The sequence below is a fragment of the Mus caroli genome, unplaced genomic scaffold, assembly GCF_978045245.1.
Source record: "Mus caroli unplaced genomic scaffold, Mus_caroli_1 scaffold_14, whole genome shotgun sequence".
NCBI classification, from domain to species: Eukaryota; Metazoa; Chordata; class Mammalia; order Rodentia; family Muridae; genus Mus; species Mus caroli.
The window spans coordinates 102,123,745-102,149,211 of record NW_028227269.1 but is presented as its reverse complement, the minus strand read 5'-3'; the positions used below and the strand labels follow the sequence as shown (position 1 = coordinate 102,149,211).

Genomic DNA, 25,467 nt, shown 5'->3' with positions numbered 1-25,467 from the left:
ACTGAGGCAACCATTTCTTTGGAAAAGCATCGGATAATTCTTTATTCCAAGATCATTTCCACAGAACACAGGCTACACTGTTGGTGGAGCAGTGAAATGAGTCAGTAGATGAGCAGTTGTCTTATCCTCCTGTCTAGGAGAGAGTGTGGCCCTGCTTTCCTTTCCATGGGATTTACAAGGAAAGTGGGGTCCCTGAACCTAAGGCCTCTGCAGTCTGTTGGGAGCATGGCAGTGGTTCTCACTCTGCTGAGGGACTCTGTAACAATCCTGTCCCTTCCTGACTTCTACATCAGCACTTGAATTAGCAAGGTCTCAGTATGGACCTGTGGAGGGTCAGAAGGAGCAGGCTCCATTTGCTTTCCAGGAGCATCGCTCATGGCACCAGCAACTTCCATAGCCATGAAGACCCAGATAAGAGTGGAGATGTTCAGGCACTGCAGAAATGTTCCTGGAGTCCAAACTAGTGCCCCAGATAAAAATGCTCCCCCTTCCCCAAACCAAAACCCTTGGTCACAGACAATACCACACACCCAGAGAAGCCTCCTTCTGTCCCCAGAGAGAAAGTATCAGGGCCTTACCTGCAGAGCTGAGCCAGCTGCCAGTGCCTGTGATAGCTGGTTCCTGGTGGTCAGGGCTGCTGCCTTCCTGGTCTGCTGTTCTCTTCACTGCATGCCCCCACCAAGGACTCCTCCCACTTCTTAGGAAATGCTGATGAATACAAGCTGTGCTCTGGGCTCTGATGGGAAAAGGACAGACTGGGTGATTTCTGGGAACAAACACTTACAGGTTTTATCTTGCAGAGCCATTCCCTGCTGGGAAAACCCCTTACTGTTCTAAATAACATAGCAATGGGGTGAACTAGTGTGGCTACAGTGTCTATAACTGTTCAAAGGAGACTGTGGGACAAGGATGCATAGTGAAGTCAAAAAGACAGAGCACAAACACAGACCGCATTTCCCCAGGAGATATAAAGCTAACACTTGTCTGGTGTTTCTAATTCACTTCAAAAAGAAAAACATTCTATATCCATGCTGGCACATTTTTATAGGGAAGGTTGCACATTAATAAACACATTCCTTAATGTTAACAGGCTTTAACCTGCTTCTATATAAGTGGCCTGTCATGCTAGAATGGGTACATAAAAAAACAGAGATGTGCTTTGCACTGTTTGGCTAACTGACTTCTGAAGGGCAGCTCCCAGTGACTGGCAGTGGAGGAAATCTGAAAGGTGTCTTTATCTGCAGAGACTGTCTGATGGGAATTTCAGTTCAGTAGAGAGATTGGAGCATGGCAGGTCCTGACAGAGGCTCATTATCACCTTATCTTGTGCTAAGTTCTACCTCTATGGAACACCCCTCTATTGCCTGCCTGTGTGTCAGAACTGACACCTGTGACAATAGGATCTATTAACTTAGCAACCAGCTAGCTGCAACCCAAGAGCTAAGCATGGCAGCAGATGATGACTTGAGTCTAGAAAGAAGCTTTTCCCATGCTGATGCTATTGCAGCTGCCTCTCTCAGGTATCTGCCCATGCCTCTTAAACTCGCCCAGGTTTGTGGTTTTCTTTCTATTGTAAAGCCATAATTTTGTAGAAGTGATTCCTCATTGCAACATGGAATTTGAGTGATGGAAATCTGTGTTCTCTGACAACTGTCATGCAAACTGGCTCTAGAATGAACTATCCCTTACTCTCTTTAGGATGAGAGCTGTGGATTTTGTGTCAACAGTAGGGTGAGGTCTCACCAGCATGTGTTTGGTCCAAAGCTGCAGTCCCACAAATGGAAGTGCCAGTCCTAACAGGGAGGATTCTTGATGCCTAAGGAAAGCCTCAAGTTGGGTCTACACACACCAGGAAAGAAGATGGTCTATGGTGTAATCCTGTTCACCAAGAGGAACCTTAACATTCCATAAATATCAGCTACTTCAGGCAAGGGACCTAGTTCCCATTCCATGCAGACAGCCTGAGTCAGCTCAAAGCACCCTACCCTGCTGTCATTTCAAATCTTTTTTCTTCTTTCAGATGTTGCTTTTTCTCTGTGCCTGAAAGTGGGGAGGGGGGACAAGTGGGAGGAGAGGTGGGACTGGGAGGAGAGGAGGAGGGAGAAGGGGGAGAGCAGGAGGGAGAGGGGAGGAGAGGAGAACAGGGTGAAGGGAGAGTGTAGAGGGAGAGAGGAGAAGGTAGAAGGAGAGGGGAGAAGGTAGAGGGAGAGGGGAGATGGAGAGGGGAGAAGTTAGAGGGAGAGGGGAGAGGGAGCGGGGGAGGGAAGGAAGGTGGGGGAGGGAGAGGGAGAGGGCCTGCCAATTTTATTCCCAATAAGATCTTCTTCCTATCCACAGATTTTAGTTTAATGTCTTCACTGCCTCTTTGCTTACATTTGGTTCTGAAACCAGGGAAAGAACACTGGGCACTTTTCACAAGGTCCTATCCACCCTAACTTAAGTGTCACCTTTGAGAATCCTGGGTGTTTCTTCTGGATTCTGCTGGCTCCACCACATTCAACATCATATTTTAGAGTTGGTCACTCCAGCTTTTCCCTTCCAGTGTGCAGGCTAGATTCACTTCAACTTGAAACAAAGTGTGCTCATCTGACAGGACGGAATCTCAGGTGACATTTGAACCTGTGTCTCAGTCTGCAGGGCATTTTCATTGTGATTGATGGAGTGTGCTCAGCCAATTGTGCATGGTGTCGTCCCTGGACTCATGAGCCTGGGTCCTGTAAGGAAGGAGGCAGAGGAAGCCATGTGAAGCAAGGCAGTAAGCAGCAGCTCTGCATGGTCCTGCATGGGCTCCTGCCTCCAGGATTCTGCCTTGTTTGGGTTCCTCCCTGATTTCCTTCAGTGATGAACGTTGTTGAAGAAGTATCAGCATCAGCAACCCTTTCCTTCCCAACTTGCTTATTGGCCATGATGTTTCTATCATAGTGATAGAAAAATGAATTAATGTTTCCTCATACCCTGTCCATATGTCTGTCCACTCCTGCGATTTAATTTAGTAGCTGCATCCTCTTTGTTTCCCTCATTGGATCACTGGGGCCCACTTTCTCTCTGTCTGGACTCCTGGATCCTATTGAAGAAAAGTCCTGTGGATTCCTCAGCTTTGATATACAGGACACATCCCATCCCTGGCACTAACCAAGTCTTTAACTTTCCCTCTGAATCATCCCAAGCCAGTTTATACTGCAGCCTGGGGTCTGTTTTATTAAAGCCTGAACTTGTCTTTGGCTCTACTCCCTGAATCTGTACACTTTTAGAAAGATCCATGTGATTCCTTCACTGTCACTGAGATATGTCTGACCAAGCCAGCTCAGTCAGCCTACAGGTTCTCCAGGGCAGGAAAAAGGATTCCAAAGAAAGAAAGAAAGAAAGAAAGAAAGAAAGAAAGAAAGAAAAGAAAGAAAATTAGATAACATAGTAGCATGACCCCAGCCACTTCTGAGGCTCTCCAATGGGTTTATTTTTTCCCAATCTGCTCTTATACCATTTTAATTACATCCAAGCAATAAGGTCAAGCTGTACCATAAATACAAATAGTCAAGGAACAAGCAAGGCAATACACAAAGTCTGTCTGGTAATCACTGTTTCTAAGGGCTTATCAGGATGACAAAGATATCTGAGCCTACTTCCCTATCCTAGCCCAAACTTATATTCTTACCTGTAGCCTACTTCTTTGTTCTAGCCTAAAAGTAGATTCCTGCCTGAGCTCACTTCCTTGTCCTGGCCTAATGTTATATTCCTTCCAGAAACCCATTTCTTTTTTTGGGACAATGTCAGATTCTTGCCAAGGGGCCCCAAAAGTTCTCCACACATTCTGTAACCCTATCATGTGCAAGAGGAATCCAACACTCTGTATTGCATGTTTGTATTGCACCGCCTTGTGGACTACCTGTGGGGAGAGAAACACATCACTCAGTGGAGACCAGGGAGGGAAGGAGCAGTGTTGAGCAAGCAGTGATGCTGGCCTAACCTGCTCATGAAGTTTTTTGTTCCTTCCCTGAGCTCTAGCCCTGGATTCCCAAGTCTCTGTTCAAGTTGTGAGATGAGGCAGGCCCTGGTCAGCTCAGTGTCTGAAACAGTGATGCCCTGAAACCAATACAACAGTAGTACAGGAGTAGGCAATGCCACCTTTTTTTTTATGTTTCTTATGCTTAGTGCTGCTATTCTATGTGCTAGAGAAGAAGTCCAGGCTGCTGCAGTAAAATTGAGGCTGGGCGTGCTTTGTGCCTGCAGTGGATTGTGAGTGGCACCTGTGGTGCAGCACAGGTTGGTCCCCATGTGATCTAACATCAAGCATAGGCACTTCCTCACCATGGGTTCCTTGGTGAGGTTTAGTCCAAGGGTCAAAGTAGGGACTGGGTGTGTGCTCTCCAAAGGAGTATCTAGGGTGGGATTAAGCTCTCCCCAGCATGAGGCAAACAGACATACAGGTCTTCTCAAACATGTGCCAATGCCATATGCCCACATGCTCTTAAACATTCACCTTCATGACCAAGATGAACCATCCCACATTTCTTGCTTTACCTGAGAGACACTCAGGTCCATGGTGCCTGTGATTGCAGACAGGTGATCCTGTGTGGAGAAGACTTCCCTGATGCCCAACTCAGGAAGGATGTGCTCAAGGCTGTTGTCCGTCCGTGGAGATGGAGAACTTGGGCAGGTGGAGCTCATCTATCATCCTGAGAATGAAAGAGAACCGAACAGTCCATGGACCCTGTGTCTCCTTCAGTCTACTGTGTTGCTGGGTCTCCTCTCCCGGACAGCCCACTTCCTATAGTGAAGCCCTCTTCCCAAGTATGCCTAGATGACTTGAATTTGCTTTCCCTAATGCATTAATTATCAATCAGTGCCTGAGAGTGTGACAAGTAAACAGGCATCCTGACTTGATACTGGCTGTTCTTTGACTGAGATTGCTTTCCTCCTAGATCCACAAATGCAGTCCTTCCCTGTCATGGGGCCCTCTGGCATCACACAAGGAGCCTTCTGTTTAACATGGGAACCTGCATCAGACTCCAGCTGTCCTTATCCTCTGACATTGCCCCTCTCACCTCACCACTTCTCAACAGTGAGGAATGAAATAAAGATTCACTGTATTAGCATTCCCACACTTTCCCTTCCTCAATTACAATGAAGTCCAGAAGAGAAGATTATCTTCGACTTCAAACTCTGATAGACTCTGAGGGTCTTTGTCTAGCTTGGCATGTAGTAGGTCTTCAGGTCACCATTCTATGGATGTTGAATGAACAACTGATGAGGGGATGAGAAGGCTCAAACAGGCACAGCTGAATGTCAGAGCTCATTTCTTGTCAATCACAATCCCCCCTGGTTTACAACTCTCCATTCACTCAAGACTCCATGTATTTATAGCCTGTTAGAGAGAGGAGAACCTCAGCTGCCTCTGTGAGCTGATCTCATATTGTGAAGAACAAAAACCACAGTAAATCAGGCCTGAAACACCTGAGACAGTGGAGAGGACTCAACTCAACTCTATCTGTTCTCTGCTGACACTTTAACCATTACACTGGCTGTAGGTGAGACTCTGAGGTACTGGGATACTAGATATCAGAACAACAGCATTAGGGGATCCTTGCCAGGTCGGGGTCCTGTGGGTATTCACCTGGGCTTCAGAGAGTCCTTCCACTTCCTCAGGGTCTCTCTGGCTGCAAGCTGGCTTCGACCTGCTGCATCCTGCCCTGGTCAGGGAGGATAAACATGGCGCTTGCATTTCCTGTGTACTTCAGCTCCACCACAGTACAGGACAGCTCATCATCCCGGAAGTAGGGTGTGGTCAATTTCTCAATTTTCATCATGGACACATTCACAGACCTCTTCTCATCTAAGTAGAACTCGGAATTAAATGTGTCACGGGGGTCAAAGAGCATCTTCCATTTGCCTAAATGTGGAGCAAATCATCAGATTGTAACAGTAACACAGAGATCGCACCTCCATGCTATATGGCACCAAATGCTGAGTTATGACAGCTGTCAATATACCTTCAACAGCACAGTGTCCCTTAGTAGTTTTATAATAATTAGAAAATCCTTGAGAGATACAGAACTATGAATGACAAGGGATCCACAGGCTTAGTTTGCAAAGAACAACGTCTAACGTCTAACCCTCAGCCTGGAGAATTGAGCTACTGAGAACCAGGTGTGTATGCAAGGGATGAGAGTGCAAATGGTGAGCCTGGAGCCTGGAGGCAGATTGGGATATTGTTGTCCTTAGGGGAAACATGTCTAGAAGGTATTGGGAAAAAAGAGAAGAGTTGAGTCCTCCCTCTCTGAGGTCTGTTAGCTGTGCACCTCGGTGGGGACGACTTTATTAGAAGGTCGGATTGAGAGTCAACCGTAGTGGCTCTAAAGCCCCTGGGTCCTGTAATCAAGACTTGGATAACCAGGACTCCATTGACAGTGGGCTTAGTAAGGCATGGGTAATGTGTGTGCTCCAGGAATTATAACTATATCTAAAAATCTTAGAGAGGTAAACACCGCGTGTAATAAAAATTACACACCCATTTCTGCAAGGCTTCCCAAACCTACTTTACAATGGGCAGCATAAAGGACACAAGTTACCCCACTAAGTTCCTCTCCCTCCACTCCCCAGGCAGTGACCACTCTCACCTTTAAAGTAGATGTAATTCACCAGCACCATGGATGTCCTCTCATCCAGGTTTGAGAACAGTTCCTTGATCTTCCCCTGGGTCTGTTTCCTCACATAGTCATTAATGAGCTTTGTGGCCTTGAGAGGCTGCAGGAAGTCTGCTGTGAAGGCCTCAGCCTGGTACAGAGCCCTTGCCTTCTCCTTGAACTCTGTCAGGATCTGCAGGTGCTTTTCAACAAACAGGGCACTGCCTGTGCTGATCTGTACCTGGTCCCCTGGCTGACTGAGAAGGTCTAGCAAGTACCTAAAGCCCTGGTGGATGTCTGGTTCATGGGTCTCTGTGAGATTGAATTTGAGACCTTCTAGAATTTCCTTCAGGGTGTTGCTCTTTGCTCCCAGGGACAGGAGGGCCAAGGCAGTAGAGATGCTGAATGGGAAGAAAACAATATTTTTATCTGGATTCTTCAAAACCAGCTTCTTGTAGAGGCTGAAGGCAAAGTCAGTGTTGCTGGAGGCCAGTGTTACGCTGTCCACTGATGTGATATTTTCTTGGACTTCATGGACTGCCCTGTTCCTTTCCAAGGTGACATCTGAGGAGCCAAGGGCAGCAGGGGAGATACCAGCCATTACTCTCTTCTCCTGTGTGAAAGAAATGATCCTTTATGTTGATGAGAACCAGTGTTGTCCTGACCATCACCTAGTTCTCTTATCTGGCCTGTTTTATACTTGGTTGCCTCTGTAACCTTCAGAGCAGATTCTCTGTCCTCTCTAATGATGGTAGCCTGTGCCCTGCTTCCTTTACCAGTGTAGGAACTCTGTTACTATATCCACGTTCCTAATAGAGAACCATTATCAAGAGAAATGAAGAGACTGCCAGGGTCACCTTGAAAGGAAGAGAAAAATGTGGGGCTGTGAATAAGCCTAAGCTATGTTAACGTCTCCTCTCCTTTTCTTAGATTGGCCTAAGGCCTTACTAGGAGGCAGGATCTGTCTTCTGTTGCAATTGTGTGTCAATACCTTATCACCTCCCTTTAGTCTGGACTCGGGGAAAGAATCTTGAGCCAGTTGGGCAGAACAGGACCTACCCAACCTACACTTAACCTGTCTATGAAATCTCATGGCACTGAGCTGGACCAAGAGCATATATCTTGGAGTTGGGATGTCAAACGACAGGAGCATTGTAGGTATCTGGCTCAGTGTCAGAGCCTTGAGACCTCTGAGATCAGGTACCAATTAGAAGGACAAATAGTGGAAGGTTCTTTCACTCCTGCCAAGGTACCACCTTGTAGTTATTACCTCAGATCTAAAAGGTTTTCTGATGGGAAGAAAACTGAGTGGAGCCTAAATATCTCATTCCTCGACCATATTTTATTCTGGCTTTGAGGATTTCTGTGTGGTAGCAAGCAGATGAGTAGACTTCTCTGGGAAACATGTCAAGAGATCCAGGTTATATAATTAGTAATATTATATGTATTATATAGTAACTTCAACATGGGGGTGGATGTGACAAATGTCCAAGGGGAATCTCCTCCATACACACCTGTCCCGGGAGCCACAGGCACCATGAAACACTAAGACTGATGGCTTGTGATCTTTCTAAAGAGGCACTTCTTTTCAGCCTCTGTAGAGACTGTAGGAGAGATCAGAGAAAATTCAGATTCCATAGGAGTCAGATGGGAAGGGAGAGGAGTGGAGAGGGGAGAGGACAATGGGAAGGGAGAAGAAGGAATGTGGGATTGGAAGGCAGATGGGCTGGAGGATGGGAGGCTGAGAGGATAGAATGAGGGAGCCAAGGGGAAGATGGAAAGAAGAGACTGGGAGATGTAGGAGAATGGAGAGCAGGGGAGGGAGGTGTTGGAGCTTTGCCTCATGTCCCCAGGTCAGTGACATGTCTGCAGATGTCCAGGGTCTTCATCCAGTTTTACCTTTTGTCAAACTGAGGCAACCATTTCTTAGGAAAAGCCCCAGATAATACTTTAAGATTATTTCCGCCGAACACAGGCTACTCTGTTGGTGGAGCAGTAGAATTGAGTCAGTGGTTGAGCAGGTGTCTTATCTTCCTGCCTAGGAGAAAGTGTGGCCCTGCTTTCCAATCCATGGAATTTACAAGGGAAGTGGGGTCCCTGAACCTAAGGCCTCTGTAGTCTGATGGGAGCATGGCAGTAGTGCTTACTCTGCAGAGAATCTCTGTAACAATCCTGTCCCTTCCTGGCTCCTACATCAGCACCTGTATTAGCAAGGTCTCAGTATGGACCTGTGGAGGGTCACAAGGAGCAGGTTCCATTCGCTTTCCAGGAGCATAGCTCACGGCTTCTGCAGCTTCCATAGCCATGAACCCAGACAAGAGAAGAGAGTGTTATGCAGTGCAGAAATGTCCACAGAATCCAAATCTGGGCCCCAGATAGAAATCCTCACACTCTCCAAGCCAAAATCTTAGGTCATAGACAGTACCACACAGGTTGTGAAGCCTCCTTCTGTCCCCAGAGAGAAGGTATCAGGGCCTTACCTGCAGAGCTGAGCCAGCTGCCAGTGTCTGTGATAACTGGCTCCTGGTGTTCAGGGCTGCTGACTTCCTGGTCTGCTGTTCTCTCCACTGCATGCTGAACTATTTATCCCCACCAGTGACTCCTCCCAGTTCTTAGCAAATCCTGATCCAGACAAGATGTGCTCTGGACTCTGATGGGAAAGGAACAGACTGGGTGTTTCCTGAGAACAAGAACTGACAGGTTTTATTTGCAGAACTATTCCCTGCTGGGGAAACCCCTAACTGTTCTAAATAACATACCAATAGGGTGAAGTGGTGTGACTTCTGTGTCTCTAATTGTTCAAAGGAGACTGTGGTATGGGGATGTATAGCTTGCATGCACTGAACACATGTCCCCAGGAGGGATAAAGCTAACATTTGTCCTGGGCTGTCCAAGTCACTTCAAAGAGAAAACAATTTTATGCCCATGCTGGCACATTTCTATAGGGAAGCTTGCACATTAATAAACCCATTCCTCAATGTTGACAGGCTTTAGCCTGCTTATATTTAAGTGTCCTGTAATGCTAAAATTGGTACATAAAAAACAGAGACATGCTTTGCACTGTTGTCTACCTGACTTCTGAAGGGAAGCTGCCTGTGTCTGGCAGTGGAGGAAATCTGAAAGGAGTTTTTGTCTGCAGAGACTGACTGGCTGATGGGAATTTCAGTTCTGTAGAGAGATTGGAGCATGGCAGGTCCTGACAGAGGTTCATTATCACCTTATCTTGTGCTAAGTTCTATCTCTATGGAACACCCATGTATTGCCTGCCTGTGTGTCAGAACTGACACCTGTGACAATAGGATCTATTAACCTATCAACCGGCTAGCTGCACCCCAAGAGCTAAGCATGGAAGCAGATGAGTTTAGTCTAGAGAGAAGCTTTCCCCATACTGATGCAATTGACTCTCTCAGGTATCCACCCATGCTTCTTAAGCTTGCCTTGATTTATGGCTTGCTTTCTTTTGTAAAGCCATAATGATTTTGTAGAAGTGATTCCTCATTCATTGAACATGGAATTAGGGGGATGGAAATCTGTGTTCTCTGACAACTGTCATGCAAACTGGCTCTAGAATGAAGTATCCCTTACTCTCTTTAGGATGAGAGCTGTGGATTTTATGTCAACAGTAGGGTGAGGGACTCACCAGCATGTGTTTGGTCCAAAGCTGCAGTCCCACAAATGGAAGTGCAGGTCCTAACAAGGAGGATTCTTGATGCCTAAGGGATGGCTCCAGTTGGGGCTACACACCCCAGGAAAGAAGATGGTCTATGGTGTATTCCTGTTCAACAGGAGGAACCTGAACATTCCATAAATATCAGCTACTTCAGGCAAGGGACCCAGTTCCCCTTCCGTGCAAGTAGCCTGAGTCAGCTCAAAGCACAGTTCCCTGTTGTCATTTCAAATCTTTTGTCTTCTTTCAGATGTTGCTTCTTTTCTCTGCCTGGAACTATGAGAGAGAGAGAGAGAGAGAGAGAGAGAGAGAGAGAGAGAGAGAGAGAGAGAGAGAGAGAGAGAGAGAGAGAGAGAGAGAGAGAGACTTGCCAATTTGATTCCCAATAACATCTTCTTTCTACCCACACACTTTAGTTTAATGTTTTCACTTCTTCTTTGCTTACATTTGGTTCTGAAACCAGGGAAAGAACACTGGGTCCTTTTCACATGGTCCTTTCCACCCTAACTTAAGCGTCACTTTTGAGACTCCTGGGTATTTCTTCAAGATTCTGCTGGCTCCAATTATCTACAACATTCAACATCAAATTTTGGAGTTGGTTGTTTCAGCTCTTTCCCTTCCACTGTGCAGGCTAGAATCATGTCAAGTTGAAACAAAGTGTGCTCATCTGACAGGAAGGAATCTCAGTTGTCATTTGAACCTGTGACTCAGTCTGCAGAGACTTTTTTTTTTTTTTAGTGATTTATAGAGTGTGCCCAGCCCATTGTGTATGGTGGATTCCCTGGACTCATGAGCCAGGGTCCTGTAAGGAAGGAGGCAGAGGAAGCCATGTGAAGCAAGGCAGTAAGCAGCAGCTCTGCATGGTCCTGCATGGGCTCCTGCCTCCAGGATTCTGCCTTGTTTGGGTTCCTCCCTGATTTCCTTCAGTGATGAACATTGTTGTGGAAGTATCAGCATCAGAAACCCTTTCCTTCCCAACTTGCTTATTGGTCATGGTGTTTCATCATAGCGATAGAAAAATGAATTAATGTCTCCTCATACCCTGTCCATATGTCTGTCCACTCCTATGATTTAATTTAATAGCTGCATCTGTCTCCCTCATTGGATCACTGAGGCCCACTTTGTCTCTGTCTGTACCCCTGGAGCCTATTGAAGAAAAGTCTGGTGGGTTCCTCAGCTTTGATATACAGGACACATCCCATCCCTGGCACTAACCATGTCTTGAACTTTCGCTTTAAATCATCCCAAGCCAGTCTATACTGCAGCATGGGGTCTGTTTTATTAAAACCTGAACTTGTCTTTAGCTCAACTCCCTGAGTCTGTACACTTTTGGAAAGATCTATGTGATGATTCCTCCACTCTCACTGAGACAGATATGACCAAGCCAGCTCAGTCAGTCAACAGATTCTCCAGGGCAGGAGTGAGGATTAAAAAGAAAAAAGAAAATTAGACAACATAGTAGCATGACCGACCCCAGCAACTTCTGAGGCTGAAGTGGGTTTATTTTTTTCCCAATCTACTCTTATTCCATTTTAATTACATCCAAGCAATAAGGTCAAACAGGAGAATAAAGACAAATACTCAAGGAACAAGCAAAGCAATACACAAAGTCTGTCTGGTGTTCACTGTTTCTAAGGGCTTATCAGGATGACCAAGATATCTGAGCCTACTTCCCTATCCTAGCCCACACTTATATTCTTGCCTGTAGCCTACTTCTTTGTTCTAGCCTAAATGTAGATTCTTGCCTGATGTTACTTCCCTGTTCTTAGCCTAAAATTAGATTCCTGCATGAGCTTACTTCCTTGTCCTGGCCCAAAGTTATGTTCCTGCCATAAACCCATTTCCTTGTCCTTGGACCAATGTCAGACTCCTTCCAAGGGATCCCAAAAGTTCTCCATACATTCTGTAATCCTATCATGTGCAGGAGGAGTCCAACACTCTGTATTGCATGATCTGCTTCTTGTCAACCTTCTGGAACCATCTGTCTCCTCATTCCAATTGCTCTAATGTACCAAGTGTATCCTGTCTCAGGACCATGGCTCTTGCTGTCAGCTCCTGAGGGCTCAGGTTCTGTGTCCATTGGCATAGCTCAGTTGCTCATTCCCTTGAACTCTTGGCTCCTGTGGAGCTGCCTCTCTTCTCCTGCTGTCTCCCTGGTTGTTTTTGCCTACATGCTTTTGGAATGCTGTATTGTGTTGGTCATGCTTTCCCTGGGAGAAGGTAAGTCCACAGGGAAGTACTCTCCTGCTTCATGCACATCTTGTGTCCCATGATTGCATTGAGTGGTTGCAGATGTCCCAGCTGGTTCATGCACCCAACTTTGTGTACCTTATTCTAGGTATCCATTCCCTTGCCTCAGATGACGGTCACTTCCTTTACCCATCTCCATCTCCCACTCTCATAATGTAATTCCCCTGCAGTAGTGGTTCATATGCTATTGGCTTATTTATTGCCAGAATTTGCTGTCATACCAACATGTTCCCTGATATCATTTTTCCATGTGACCTTGGGCAGTCTGTCACTTTCTGAACTTCTGTTTATTTCGGTGTAGGAGGAGCAAAGAGAAGCTCAGGTCCTAAAAGCTGAGGTTACTTGGAAGCCTCATGTTATCCCAGACTCCTCCATCAAATGGACAGGTCTGTTCCTATCTGTGCATGACCATCTGCCTCAGTGGTTGTCCTGACTTGCTTTTAGGGCATAGGCTTCATTTTTCACTACATTAACTTTCATAATTCCTCATATACATGTTTATGAATTCATTCACACATTCAAGCATTCATTCATTTATGCCTTTCTGCATAAAGATCTGTCTTGTATGGACAGGATAGGCAATTGGGGCATTGGTGATGGCCTTGAGACTTGAGTCTCAGAGGTAAAGGCAGATACATGGAGATTGTGATGGTGTGGTACCTGCTGCATTGTCACATTCATGACAGACAATCTGAAATCTAGATTCATATCCAGTCCTTAGTTCTTTTTATTCACTGTGACTTTTTGGTAAGGGATTTGGTTGTGGACAATACATACTTCATGGTCCCCAAATCTCTAAGCTTGAGCTGAACCTGCCCTGTGCACTGAATTAATGAAAAGCTGCTCAGCTCCCCCCACTGAGCCCCTCCTTAAATGGAGCATCAACAGTCAGGGCAGGAGGCATGGTAGCCTGCATCTTCCTTGCAGCATCTTGACAGACACTGCCCTGTATCTGTACTGTACTCTAGTATTGGAGATGGCAGAGGGATGATCAGAGCTATGAGAGGTTAATGCAAATGTATTTAACTTGAGAGAAGAGACCAGAGGCATGCAGGAGCTCCAGCGGGCTGCCCTGAGAAGAATCCTCTATGCTGAGAAGTGTAAACTAAATGAAAGAGAGGTGCTTCAGCAAGTGTGGGCTCACACTGGAGGTTCTCAGCAGTGGGGAAGCCTTCCATACTGTTCCTTCCTATACCCTTTGGTGTGCTGCTGGAGAGCATGTGTAGTTTTGGAATGGTGTGTGTGTGTGTGTGTGTGTGTGTGTGTGTATTTCTGTGTGTGTGTGTCTGTGTGTGTGTGTCTGTGTGTGTGTGTCTGTGTGTGTGTCTGTGTGTGTGTACAGGAGTGTGTGTTGTGTTGGACTGTGTCCTAATCAGCTAGATGGCCATCTGTGGACCCACATTCCCTCGAAGTGATAGTATTTGATGAACGTTCCAAGGAGCTAAAAAGACTCAATTGGCCAGCATGGCCCTGACATAGAGGTTTGTCCACAGGGAGGCAGTGGGAAGCTGGACTTCTGCTTGTACAGAGGTTGAGTGGAGGCTGCACATGGCTCAGAGTCCCCAGCACAAGTATGCAGAGAACAGCAGCCTTGCCTTGCCCTTTCAGGTGACAGCTTTGGAACAGGGCACTTTTGGACAGGGTTACTGTTCAGGGTGAAGGTCAAAACAACATCTCATCTGCTTTTTAATACACTCTCGAGCCTCAGTTTCCCCTCCTGCCTTCTCTCTGATCCAGGATGACATGAAAGTCACAGTTAGTGAAACACACATCCTGAGCCAGTAGAACATGCACAATGCCACCCTCTTCTGGTTTCCCTTTCTGCACAGCACATTGTGGACGCCTGCTGCACATCCCTGGAACAAACATGCCTTGTGTCTAGGGAGCTGCATGGCTGTTAAAACATGTCCTACCTGCTCATCCCCATGGGCTCTGGTGCTTTTAACACTATGATGGCGGATTACATATCAATATAATTACAGAGAATACCAGTCAGTAGGATCTGACATTGGGATGCAGAAAAATGAGTTTGTACTTTAAGGAAGAGGATCAACCTTAGCAATTTCACCCCTGGTCCTTCCTCATCCTGCTTAGGTCAGGGATGGAATAAAAGTGACCTGGCTGACTAAGTGTAGAGAGAAGTGTGTGAGACAGGTGTCCTGTTCTTCCTTCTCTTCCTGCCAGCAGCCCTAGGCAGTCTATCTGAGTCCCAGCAGCCTCAGTCATTTCCCTGGGAAACATGTGGGTTTGCTATGACAATCCTATATTTATTTCTTCTTCTATGTTCTGGTTGTAGCAATTTGAATGACTCAAGTTCAAGGCCAAATGGTCCATTTTTAAATTACACCTGCACAAACTAGAAGAATCTGACTGTCCTTACACCCATGGACATATTTGTCCATTTTCTACATATGTATATACATGTTTCTATCATACATATATGTGTATCTATATAGAAACACACTCATATACACATATTCACAGAAGTATATGTAGTGTATAGCTATATATAAACACATACCTACACACCTACACACACACACAAACACAAGTGTATATATGTTTGAACTCAGAGCCTGACATATACTCAGAAAACAGCCTAGCACTGAGTCATTCCTGAGCAGGTGTGTAATGTGTGTATGTGTGTTTGTGAATGTGCATGTGTGCATCCATGTGCACAGCCCTCTTCTTACAGTTTTGTTTTCACTAAGTGCCTCACTATCTTGCCCGACTGACCTTAAACTCACTCTCAAATATTTCATTTTCTCCTCGTTTCAAAAGGAGGAGTAGGTGACATGTTAGTAAAGTAACTCCTACTTGTGCTTACAGTGAAAGGGCAAAGCCAGTGAGGTGGGAAGGAGGGACTGCATCTGGACCAGTCTTCCTCAGCAGGCCTGATGGTGACATACAGGATCTCATGTCCCCACTCCCAAAATTCTGGTGGAACATAGTATTTGGACCCCATAGCATGTTGAATTATTATCCCCATGTTGCAACACCATACAAACTTCACATCCAGCAGCTGGGCCTTCTGTCTGCTGTCCATCCATTTCACGTCCTTAAAGCTCAGAGAACCTTCCCTCAGGACTCACATTCCATTTCTGCTTGGCCAGATTGTTCAGTATCTCATTTCAAGCTATGTTAGTCACTGTTTTACAGACTTCGTAACCATTGATGTGTCATGCCCCCAGTTCCCCATAGCTCTACACAACCATTAGAACACCCTTTATGTTCATGCATTTCCCTCTCCTGAATACCACATGTCTGTAGCTCACAGGACACAGGCCCTACTTATGTGTTTGTTTCCCTGTGAGAATATTGTCAAGCTCACATACAGGGCACCAGGATGTGGCACCTCCCATGTTTGTCTAATACAGTAATAGTGTGTGGCCTGAGTGAGCTCTGCTCTTCCATGCATCTGTTGGGGGGGGGGGACCCTTGATTCACAAGCCCTTTGCCAACTGTGAGAAGCATAGTGGACGCTGGCTGCTGTGCCTGTCAGGTCCTTGCTTCCTGTTCCTCTGAGTACCTGCCTACAGTGTGATTGCAGTATCAACCTCTCCAAAGTTGCTGCACCATTCTCCATGCCTACTGCTGCACAGGAAGGCTTGGAATCCAAGCCCTGCAACCACACATGACCTAGAGAAACAAGTTCTCATCCTATGCCTGCATTTTGCATCAGTTTCTGAGATGTAGCTGCAGGGGTTGGGATAGTGTGAGGGCAGAAGTGGCAGCCAGGATGTTGGTGGTCATTATAACTATTGCTGGCACTATAATTCCCTATCCCATAATGCTGTTTGCTAATCTTTCATGAGTAAACCTGGGGCCTTGTCAGTGATCTCTCTCAGGTAGTTGTGTTAAAATGTCAACGTGACTATATGTCAGAGTTTCATTAGATACAGTGGGAAGGACACATTGTGTTTTAGAGGTTTCACCCCTCAGTTTCTTCCCCTTGTTACATTTTAAGAAATGGATGCACAGCATGTAGAAGCCACTACACTCGCAGGTCGTTCCCAAGTGTGAGCCTTAGGGAACTGTAATGTTTCCTATCTTTTCCCCTCCACAGACTGTTACCTCTATTGGACAATGGGCCTCTCCCTTTAGAGGCTTCTTCACCATGACAATATTTTGGTTTCAAGAGGCATGGGAAAGGTCAGCCCTGAAGGTATGAAGAGAAGTAAATGCAGATACCTAGGTGCTAGACTCCTTTATAGATGGACTCAGACTTTGTCCACAGGTTTCACACCCACTGCAAGGGCAGCATGAGATTTATTCAACACCAGGATCCTTGGACACCTGGTTAGAGGTGTCACTACTCATGAAGTGCATGTAGTGTCCAGATCCCAGCCTTGATTGTCAGTTAGGCACATTGTCATTGTGGGGACACTTGGCTGCTGTCAATAGATGGTCCCTTCTTCTCTTATTCCATGGCTCTATGTGTGGTATATCGGTGCTCACTGGGAAGGAAATCCTGTGGGTGTGTGATTCTCTGCTGACCACAGGTCCACCTGCCACTGTGTCTTCTCTGGAAACTTGAGGGTCAGGTGTGTCTCCACCTGGATGGACAGCTTTCCCTCTGTCTGTAGGCTTCTGGCTGTGTTTCCAGGCTTATAGGATTCCCCATGGAATCCAGCCAGCATCTAACCCAGATGCACTTTGGCCTCCTCTCTTCCTCTCTCTAGACTCAGTCCTTGAGCTGTACCATCTACTCCTCACTCCAGGTTTGACCTGCTGTTCCCTGAAGATTCCATCAATGATGATCCCCATGACCCCTGCTCCACCAAGTTCCCTGCATTGTAGCTACACATGCTGCAGTGGTGTAACAGGAGCAGTGGTTGACCCTGCACAGCTCCCTGTGGGTCTGAGACATTAGAGGATCACATGGGGCTGTGGTATTTACCATCTAGTGTATGTTCTGTCCTTTTCCAAAGTATGCTTCTTCTCAGGTTCCAGGAAATGGCTCCATTGTTCTTTGCACTGGACTAAATTCTCTTTTTGGTCATCTGACTACTAATACTGCCTCCTCTTCCTCCACCTCCTCCTTCTCCTCTTCATCCTCCTTACCACCACCATCACTACCACCAGCATCATAACCACCACCACCATCACCATCACCATCATCCTCTTCCTCCGTCCTCATCACAGAGCTCACCTCCTAAACCCAGGTCTTTTGGGGTGCTCTGTGTACAGCATCCGGAGTCTTGACTTTTATCATTCACCCGCCCACCACCACTGTAAAGTCTCAGGCGCAGACTCACTGTTGGATGAAGGTTGTGCCTTGTCACCAGTCAACTTGAAATACTATAATACCTAGCTGTGTGTCATGGGGGAAATGACTATGCTTCTCTGTGCCTCAGTTTCCTTATCCATAAAGGGACTCACAGTAGCATTAGGTCAGATAGCCATCACAGAAGTTACAGGATTTGAGTGACAATCTCTATGTCCCTTTTGTCACCAGAGGGAGGGTACAATCGCCAAACGGAAGCTCTGTGAACACTGTCACATTCAATGCAGTTACATGTTTATTGATCCTTAGCTCCTGCCCTTTCAATTTGTGTGATGAACGTGGAGGTGTCCACCTGTCCTGTGTAGTTGGTCAGCAAGAGACATTGAGAAAGACTACTCTATCCTGAGTAGGACTACTACAGGGAGAGGAGCTGCTCTGACCCACAGGCTCCATGAATTTACAGGGCTGAGATCTCCACCTGTGCCAGATCTGGGTGGGGCCAGGAGACTATGCAGGGGCTGAGGATAACTCTGCCCAGAGGAAGGCAAGAGAAAGGCAGATCTGGGTACCAAGCATTTCAGATGCTCCAGATAGACCCAGGGCAGCCGGTTCCCTTCTTAGTCCTTATGGGTTGGCCTGTAAACTTGCACAGTCCCATCATGACTGAAAGGATGAAGGCAGACATAAGCAGAGCCTAAGTTAGGAGAGAGCCTCACTGATGGGCCCAGGCTTTAGGGTTGAGGCAGATACAGTGGAGACAGCAGGGAAAGGGAATAACACAAATTTCAGGTCAGGAACTTGATTTAGTGCTACCATCAAGACAGAGAGTCTGATAATAACGAGCCATAGGCTTCTTTCTCTGCATGAGGACGTGACAGAGTTGATAAGTGTCACTGTCCAAACAGGCATAGCGGATCACCAAAACAGAAACGCTTAAATTCCAGCCCTTGGGAAGAAGCATCCTCATGATTTGGAGAGTTCTCAAATGTCTCTGGATTTGTAACTTTTGCCATAAAGAGGGGAATGTGAGCATGTGTGTCAGAGATAATCATCAGGAATGGCCTGTTGAAAAATATTTCAAGAAAGTCAAAAACTGCACAACATCCGACACCTGGTATTCCTGTGGCAGCAGCAGCCTCTGTGCCTTTCTCACCCACATCCAGCACAGCTTTGTGGACCACCTGTGGGGAGAGAAACACATCACAAACTGGAGACCAGGGAGGGCAGGAGAAGGGTCTTGAGCAAGCAGTGAGTGCTGGCCTCACCTGCTCATGAAGCAGTTTTGTTCCTTCCCTGAGCTCTAACTCTGGATTCCTAAGTCTCTGTTCAGGTTGTGAGATGAGGCAGGCCCTGGTCAGCTCAGTGTCTGAAACAGGGATGCCCTCAAACCACTACAACAGGAGGACAGGGGTAGGCAATGCCAGCATTTTTTAGTATGTCTCTTATGTTTAGTGCTGCTATTCTATGTGCTAGAGAAGAAGTCCTGGCTGTTGCAGTGAAGTTGAGGCTGGGAGTGCTTTGTGCCTGCAGTGGATTGTGGGTGGCACCTTGAGTGTAGCACAGGTTGGTCCCCATGTGATCTAACACCAAGCATAGGCATTCCTCACCATGGGTTCCTTGGTGAGGTCTAGTCCAAGGGTCAAACTAGGGACTGGCTGCATGCTCTCAGCAAGATTATCTAGGGTGGGATTAAGCTCTCCCGAGAATGAGGAAAACAGAAGTACAGGTTTTCTCACAGATGTGCTAATCCCACATGCCCAGATGGCCTTAACCATACACATTCAAACCAAGCTGAACCACCCCGCATTTCTTGCTTTACCTGAGAGACTATCAGATCCTTGGTTCCTGTGATTGCAGACAGGTCAGCCTGTTTGGTGAAGACTTCCCTGATGCCCAGCTCAGGAAGGATGTGCTCCAGGCTGTAGTTGGTGGAGATGGAGAACTTGGGCAGGCGGAGCTCATTTATCATCCTGAGAATGAAAGAGAAACACAGTTCCTGTACTCTGTGGCTCCTTCAGTCCACTGTGCTGCTGGGGCTCCTCTACACAGAGAGCCCTCTAACTACAAGGAAGTCCTCTTCCCAACCATGCCAACACAACGTGACCTTGCTCTCTCTAATGCATTAATTATCCATCAGTGCCTGAGAGTGTGAACAGTAAACAGGCATCCTGACTTGGTCCTGGGTGTTTTTTGACTGAGATTGCTTTCCTCATAGATCCACAAATGCAGCCCTTCCCTGACATGAGGCCCTCTGACATCACCTAAGGAGCCTTCTGTTTAACGTAGGACCCTGCATCAGACTCCAGCTGTCCTTATCCTCTGACACTGCCCCTCTCACCTCACCACTCCTCACCAGTGAGGAATGAAATAAAGATTCACTGTATTAGCATTCCCACACTTTCCCTTTCTCAATTGCAACAAAGCCCAGAGGCTAAGAAATTATTTTGGACTTTAATCTCTGATAGACTCTGAGGGTCTATGTCCCAGCTTGGCATGTAGTGGGTCTTCAAGTCACCATACCATGAATGTTGAGTGAATGATGGATGAGGGGATGAGAGGACTCCATGGGGCACAGCTGTATCTCAGAGCTCATCTCTTGTCAATCACATCCCCCCCCGCCCCCCCCCCCCCGGCTCACAACTCTCCACTCACTAAAGACACCATGTATACACAGGCTGTTAGAGAGGGGAGAAACCTCAGCTCCCTCTCTGAGCTGGTTTCATATTGTGAAGAAAATAAACCACAATAAAATCAGGCCTGAAACACCTGAGATAGTGGAGGGGACTCAATTCAACTTCACCTGTCCCCTGCTGACACTTTAACCTTTACACTGGCTGTATGTGAGACTCTGAGGTACTGGGATACTAGATATCAGAACAACAGCACTAAGGGATCCTTGCCAGTTCTGGGTCTTTGTCTATGCACCTGGGCTTCAGAGATTTCTTCCACTTCCTCAGGGTCTCTGGTTGCAAGCTGGCTTCAACCTGCTGCATCCTGCCCTGGTCAGGGAGGATGAACAGGGCGCTGGCATTTCCTGTGTACTTCAGCTCCACCACACTGCAGGTCAGCTCCTCATCCCGGAAGTAGGGTGTCCTCAAGTTATCAATTTTCATCATGGACACATTCACAGACCTCTTCTCATCCAAATAGAACTCTGACTTAAATGTACGATTCGGGTCAAAGGGCATTTTCCATTTACCTAAATGTGGAGCGAATCATCAGATAGTAACAGTACAACACAGACCACAGCTCCACCCCATATGGCACCAACTGCTGAGTTATGACAGCTGTCAATATACCTTCAACAGCACATTGTCCCTTAGCAGTTTTATAATAATTAGAAAATCCTTGAGAGATACAGAAATCTGAATGATAAGGGATCCGCAGGCTTAGTTTGCAAAGAACAACCTCTAACCCTCAGCCTGGAGAATTAAGGTTTTGAGTACCAGGTGTGTAAGCAAGGGATGAGAGTGCAAATGGTGAGCCTGGAGCCTGGAGGGAGATTGGGATCCTGTTGTCCTTAGGGGAAGCATGTCTAGAAGGTATTGGGAGAGAAGAGAAGAGTTGAGTCCTCCCTCTCTGAGATCTGTTAGCTGTGCAGGGTGGGAATCACATTGTTGGAAGGCCGGACTGAGAGCCAAGCATCGACTTAGTGTGAAGCCCCTGGGTCCTGTAACACAGACTCGGTTTTCCAGGAATCCATTGATACTGCAGTTAGTAAGGCATGGGTAATGTGCGTGTTCCACAAATTATAACTATATTTAAAACTCATAGAGTGGTAGGGACTGTGTGTAATAAAAATTACACAACAGTTCCTGCAAGGCTTCAAAAACCTACTTTAAAATGGGCAGCATAAAGGACACAATTCCCCTGACAAGATCCTCTCTCTACACTCCCAGGCAGTGACCTCTCTCACCTTTAAAGTAGATGTAATTCACCAGTACTATCCATGTATCCTTATTCAGGTGTGAGATCAGTTCCTTGATCTTCCCCTGGGTATGTTTGCTCACATAGTCATTGATGAGCTTTTTGGCCTCACGAGGCTGCTGGAAGTCTGCTGTGAAGGCCTCAGCCTGGTACAGAGCCCTTGCCTTCTCCTTGAACTCTGCCAGGATCTGCAGGTGCTTTTCAATAAACAGGGCACTGCCTGTGTTGATCTGAACCTGGTCCCCAGGCTGACTGAGAAGGTCTAGCAAGTACCTAAAGCCCTGGTGGATGTCTGGTTCAGGGGTCTCTGTGAGATTGAACTTGAGACCTTCTAGAATTTCCTTCAGGGTGTTGCTCTTTGCTCCCAGGGACAGGAGGGCCAAGGCAGTGGAGATGCTGAATGGGGAGAAAACAACATTTTTATGTGGATTCTTCAAAACCAGCTCCCTGTAGAGGCTGAAGGCAAAGTCAGTGTTGCTGGAGGCCAGTGTTAAAGTGTCCACTGATGTGACATTTTCTTGGACTTCATGGACTGCAGTGTTCCTTTCCAAGGTGACATCTGGGAAGCCAAAGACAGCAGGGGAGATACCAGCCATTGCTCTCTTCTCCTGTGTGAAGGAAAAGATTCCATTAAGTCTACAATAGCCAGTGTCATCCTGACCATCTCCTAGTTCTTTTATCTGGCCTGTTTTATGCTTGGTTGCCTCTGTAACCTTCATAGGAGATGCTCTTGACTCTCAATTGGCAGTAGCCTGTGCCCTGCTTCCCACTTTCCTAATAGAGAACCATTATTCAAAGAAATGAAGTGACTGCCACGAAAGGAAGTGAAGAATGTGGGATTGAGCACCAGCCTGTGTCTCCTCTCCTTTTCTGACATTGGCATAAGGACTTCCTGGGAGGCAAGAACCATCTTCCTTTGCAATTGTGTGCTAACACCTCATCACCTCCCTTTAGTCTGGACTCAGGGAAAGAATCTTGGGCCAGTTAGGTAGGAGAAGACCCAGCCAACCTCCCGGTAACCTGTTTAAGAAATCTCATGGCAGTGAGGTGGATCTAGAGCATGTTTCTTGGAGTGGGGATGTCAATTTGGAAGAAACAATATGATTATCTGGCTCAGTGTCAGGGCCTTGGGACAGCTGAGAACAGGTAAAATTAGAAGGATAAATAGTGGAAGGTTCTTTAATTCAAAGCATGGTACCACCTGGTAGTTTATACCTCATTGCAAAAAAAAATTTCCTGGTGGGAAGAAAACTTAGTGGAGCCTCAATTTTTTATTCCTGGACCATATTTTATTCTGGCTTTCAGGATGTCTGTGTGGTATAAAGCAGATGGGTAAACTTCTCTGGGCAATGTGCCAAGAGGCCCATGTTACATAATTATCGATATCATTTGTAATATATAGAATATTCAACATGGGGGTGGATGTGACAAATATCCAAAGGACCATCTCCTCTATACACACCATTCCTGGGAGCCACAGGCACCATGAAACACTACAAGAGGTGGCTTGTGATCTTTCTGAAGACAGCTGCTCCTTTTCAGCCTCTGCAGACTGTAGGAGAGATCAGAGGAAATGGAGATGCCTTAGGAGTGGGATGGGGAGGGGGAGGAGTGGAGAGGGGAGAGGACAATGGGAAAGGAGAAGAAAGAATGTGGAAGTGGAAGGGAGAAATTCCAGAGGATGGGACACTGAGGGGACAGGATGAAGGAGCCAAGGGGAAGATGGAGGGGATAAGAGACTGGGAGATGTAGGAGAATGGAGAGCAGGGGAGGGAGGTGTTGGAGCTTTGCTTCATGTCCCTAGGGCACTGACATGCCTGCAGAGAAGCCAGGAGCTTCAGCAACCTTCACTGTGTCAGTCTGAGGCAACCATTTCTTTGGAAAAGCATCAGATAATAATTTATTCCAAGATCATTTCCACAGAACACAGGCTATTTTGTTGGTGGAGCAGTGAAATGAGTCAGTAGCTGAGCAGTTGTCTTATCCTCCTGTCTAGGAGAGAGTGTGGCCCTGCTTTCCTTTCCAGAGTATTTACAAGGGAAGTGGGGTCCCTGAACCTAAGGCCTCTGCAGTCTGATGTGAGCATGGCAGTGGTGCTGACTCTGGAGAAGGGACTCTGTAACAATCCTGTCCCTTCCTGACTTCTACATCAGCACCTGAATTAGCAAGGTCTCAGTATGGACCTGTGGAGGGTCAGAAGGAGCAGGCTCCATTTGCTTTCCAGGAGCATAGCTCATGGCACCAGCAACTTCCATAGCCATGAAGACCAAGATAACAGTGAAGATTTTCATGCACTGCAGAAATGTTCCTGGGGTCCAAATTAGTGACCCAGATAAAAATGCTCACCCTCCCCAAACCAAAACCGTTGGTCACAGACAATACCACACACCCAGAGAAGCCTCCTTCTGTCCCCAGAGAGAAAGTATCAGGGCCTTACCTGTAGAGCTGAGCCAGCTGCTAGTGCCTGTGATAGCTGGCTCCTGGTGGTCAGGGCTGCTGCCTTCCTGGTCTGTTCTCTCCACTGTTTGCTGAACTATTTATCCCCACCAAAGACTCCTCCCACATCTAAGGAAATGTTGATGCAGATAAGCTGTGCTCTGGACTCTGATGAGAAATGGACAGACTGGGTGATTTCTGGGAACTATAACTTATAGTTTTTAACTTTCAAAACCATTTCCTGTTCAGAAAACCCCTAACAGTTCTAAATAACATACCACGGGGGATGTCTTGGTATGGCTTCTGCTTTTCTAGTGGTTGAAAGGAGACTGTGGGACAGGGATGTGTAGTGAAGGCAAAAAGACCAGGCACAAGCACAGACCACAAGTCCCCAGGAGGGATAAAGGTAACACTTGTTCTGGGCTTTCTAAGTCACGTCAAAAGGAAAACAATTCTATTTTTATAGAAATGTTGGCACATTTCTATTGGGAAGATTGTACAATAATAAACACATTCCTCAATGTTAACAGGCTTTAGCTTGCTTCTGTATAAGTGTCCTGTAATGCTAGAATCAGTACATAAAAAAGCAGAGATATGCTTTGTATTGTTTGGCTATCTGACTTCTGAAGGGAAGCTGCCTGTGTCTGGCAGTGGAGGAAATCTGAAAGTGTCTTTGTCTGCAGAGACTGACTGGCTGATGAGAATTTCAGTTCTGTAGAGAGATTGGAGTATGGCAGGTCCTTACAGGGCTCATTATCACCTTATCTTGTGCTAAGTTCTACCTCTATAGAACACCAATGTATTGCCTGCCTGTGTGTCAGAACTGACACCTGTGACAATAGGATCTATTAACTTAGCAACTAGCTAGCTGAACCCCAAGACCTAAGCATGGAAGCAGATGATGTCTTGAGTATAGCGATAAGCTTTCCCCATACTGCTGCAATTGACTCTTAGGTATCCACCTATGCCTCTTAAGCTTGCCTTGATTTATGGTTTGCTTTCTTTTATAAAGCCATAATGATGATTTTGTAGAAGTGATTCCTCATTAAACATGGAATTTGGGTGATGGAAATCTGTGTTCTCTGACAACTGTCATGCAAACTAGCTCTAGAATGAAGTATCCCTTACTCTCTTTAGGATGAGAGCTGTGGATTTTGTGTCAACAGTAAGGTGAGAGATTCACCAGCATGTGTTTGGTCCAAAGCTGCAGTCCCACAAATGGAAGTGCAGGTCCTAACAGGGAGTATTCTTGATGCCTGAAGAAGGCCTCAAGTTGAGTCTACACACACCAGGAAAGAAGATGGTCTATGGTGTATTCCTGTTCAACAGGAGGAACCTTA

At 46.5% G+C, this 25,467-nt stretch overlaps 1 protein-coding gene and 1 pseudogene across 2 annotated transcripts; both read right to left on the bottom strand.

The window, feature by feature from the left end:
• Positions 1-4,529: 4,529 nt before the first annotated feature.
• Positions 4,530-7,225, bottom strand: LOC110289202 (serine protease inhibitor A3G-like; annotated as a pseudogene). Its single transcript, XR_015045136.1, has 3 exons — positions 6,615-7,225; positions 5,612-5,887; positions 4,530-4,673 (listed from the first exon to the last, which is right to left on the bottom strand). The product of XR_015045136.1 is annotated as a serine protease inhibitor A3G-like (transcript).
• A 10,816-nt stretch (positions 7,226-18,041) lies between these two features.
• On the bottom strand, positions 18,042-24,192 carry LOC110289199 (serine protease inhibitor A3G). The gene is made up of 5 exons (XM_085830639.1): positions 24,129-24,192; positions 21,681-22,299; positions 20,690-20,963; positions 19,584-19,734; positions 18,042-18,945 (listed from the first exon to the last, which is right to left on the bottom strand). Exons 2-5 carry the CDS (start codon positions 22,285-22,287, stop codon positions 18,655-18,657), a joined length of 1,323 nt encoding a protein of 440 aa, XP_085686765.1. The 5' UTR covers positions 22,288-22,299; positions 24,129-24,192; the 3' UTR covers positions 18,042-18,654.
• Between the last annotated feature and the right edge of the window lie 1,275 nt (positions 24,193-25,467).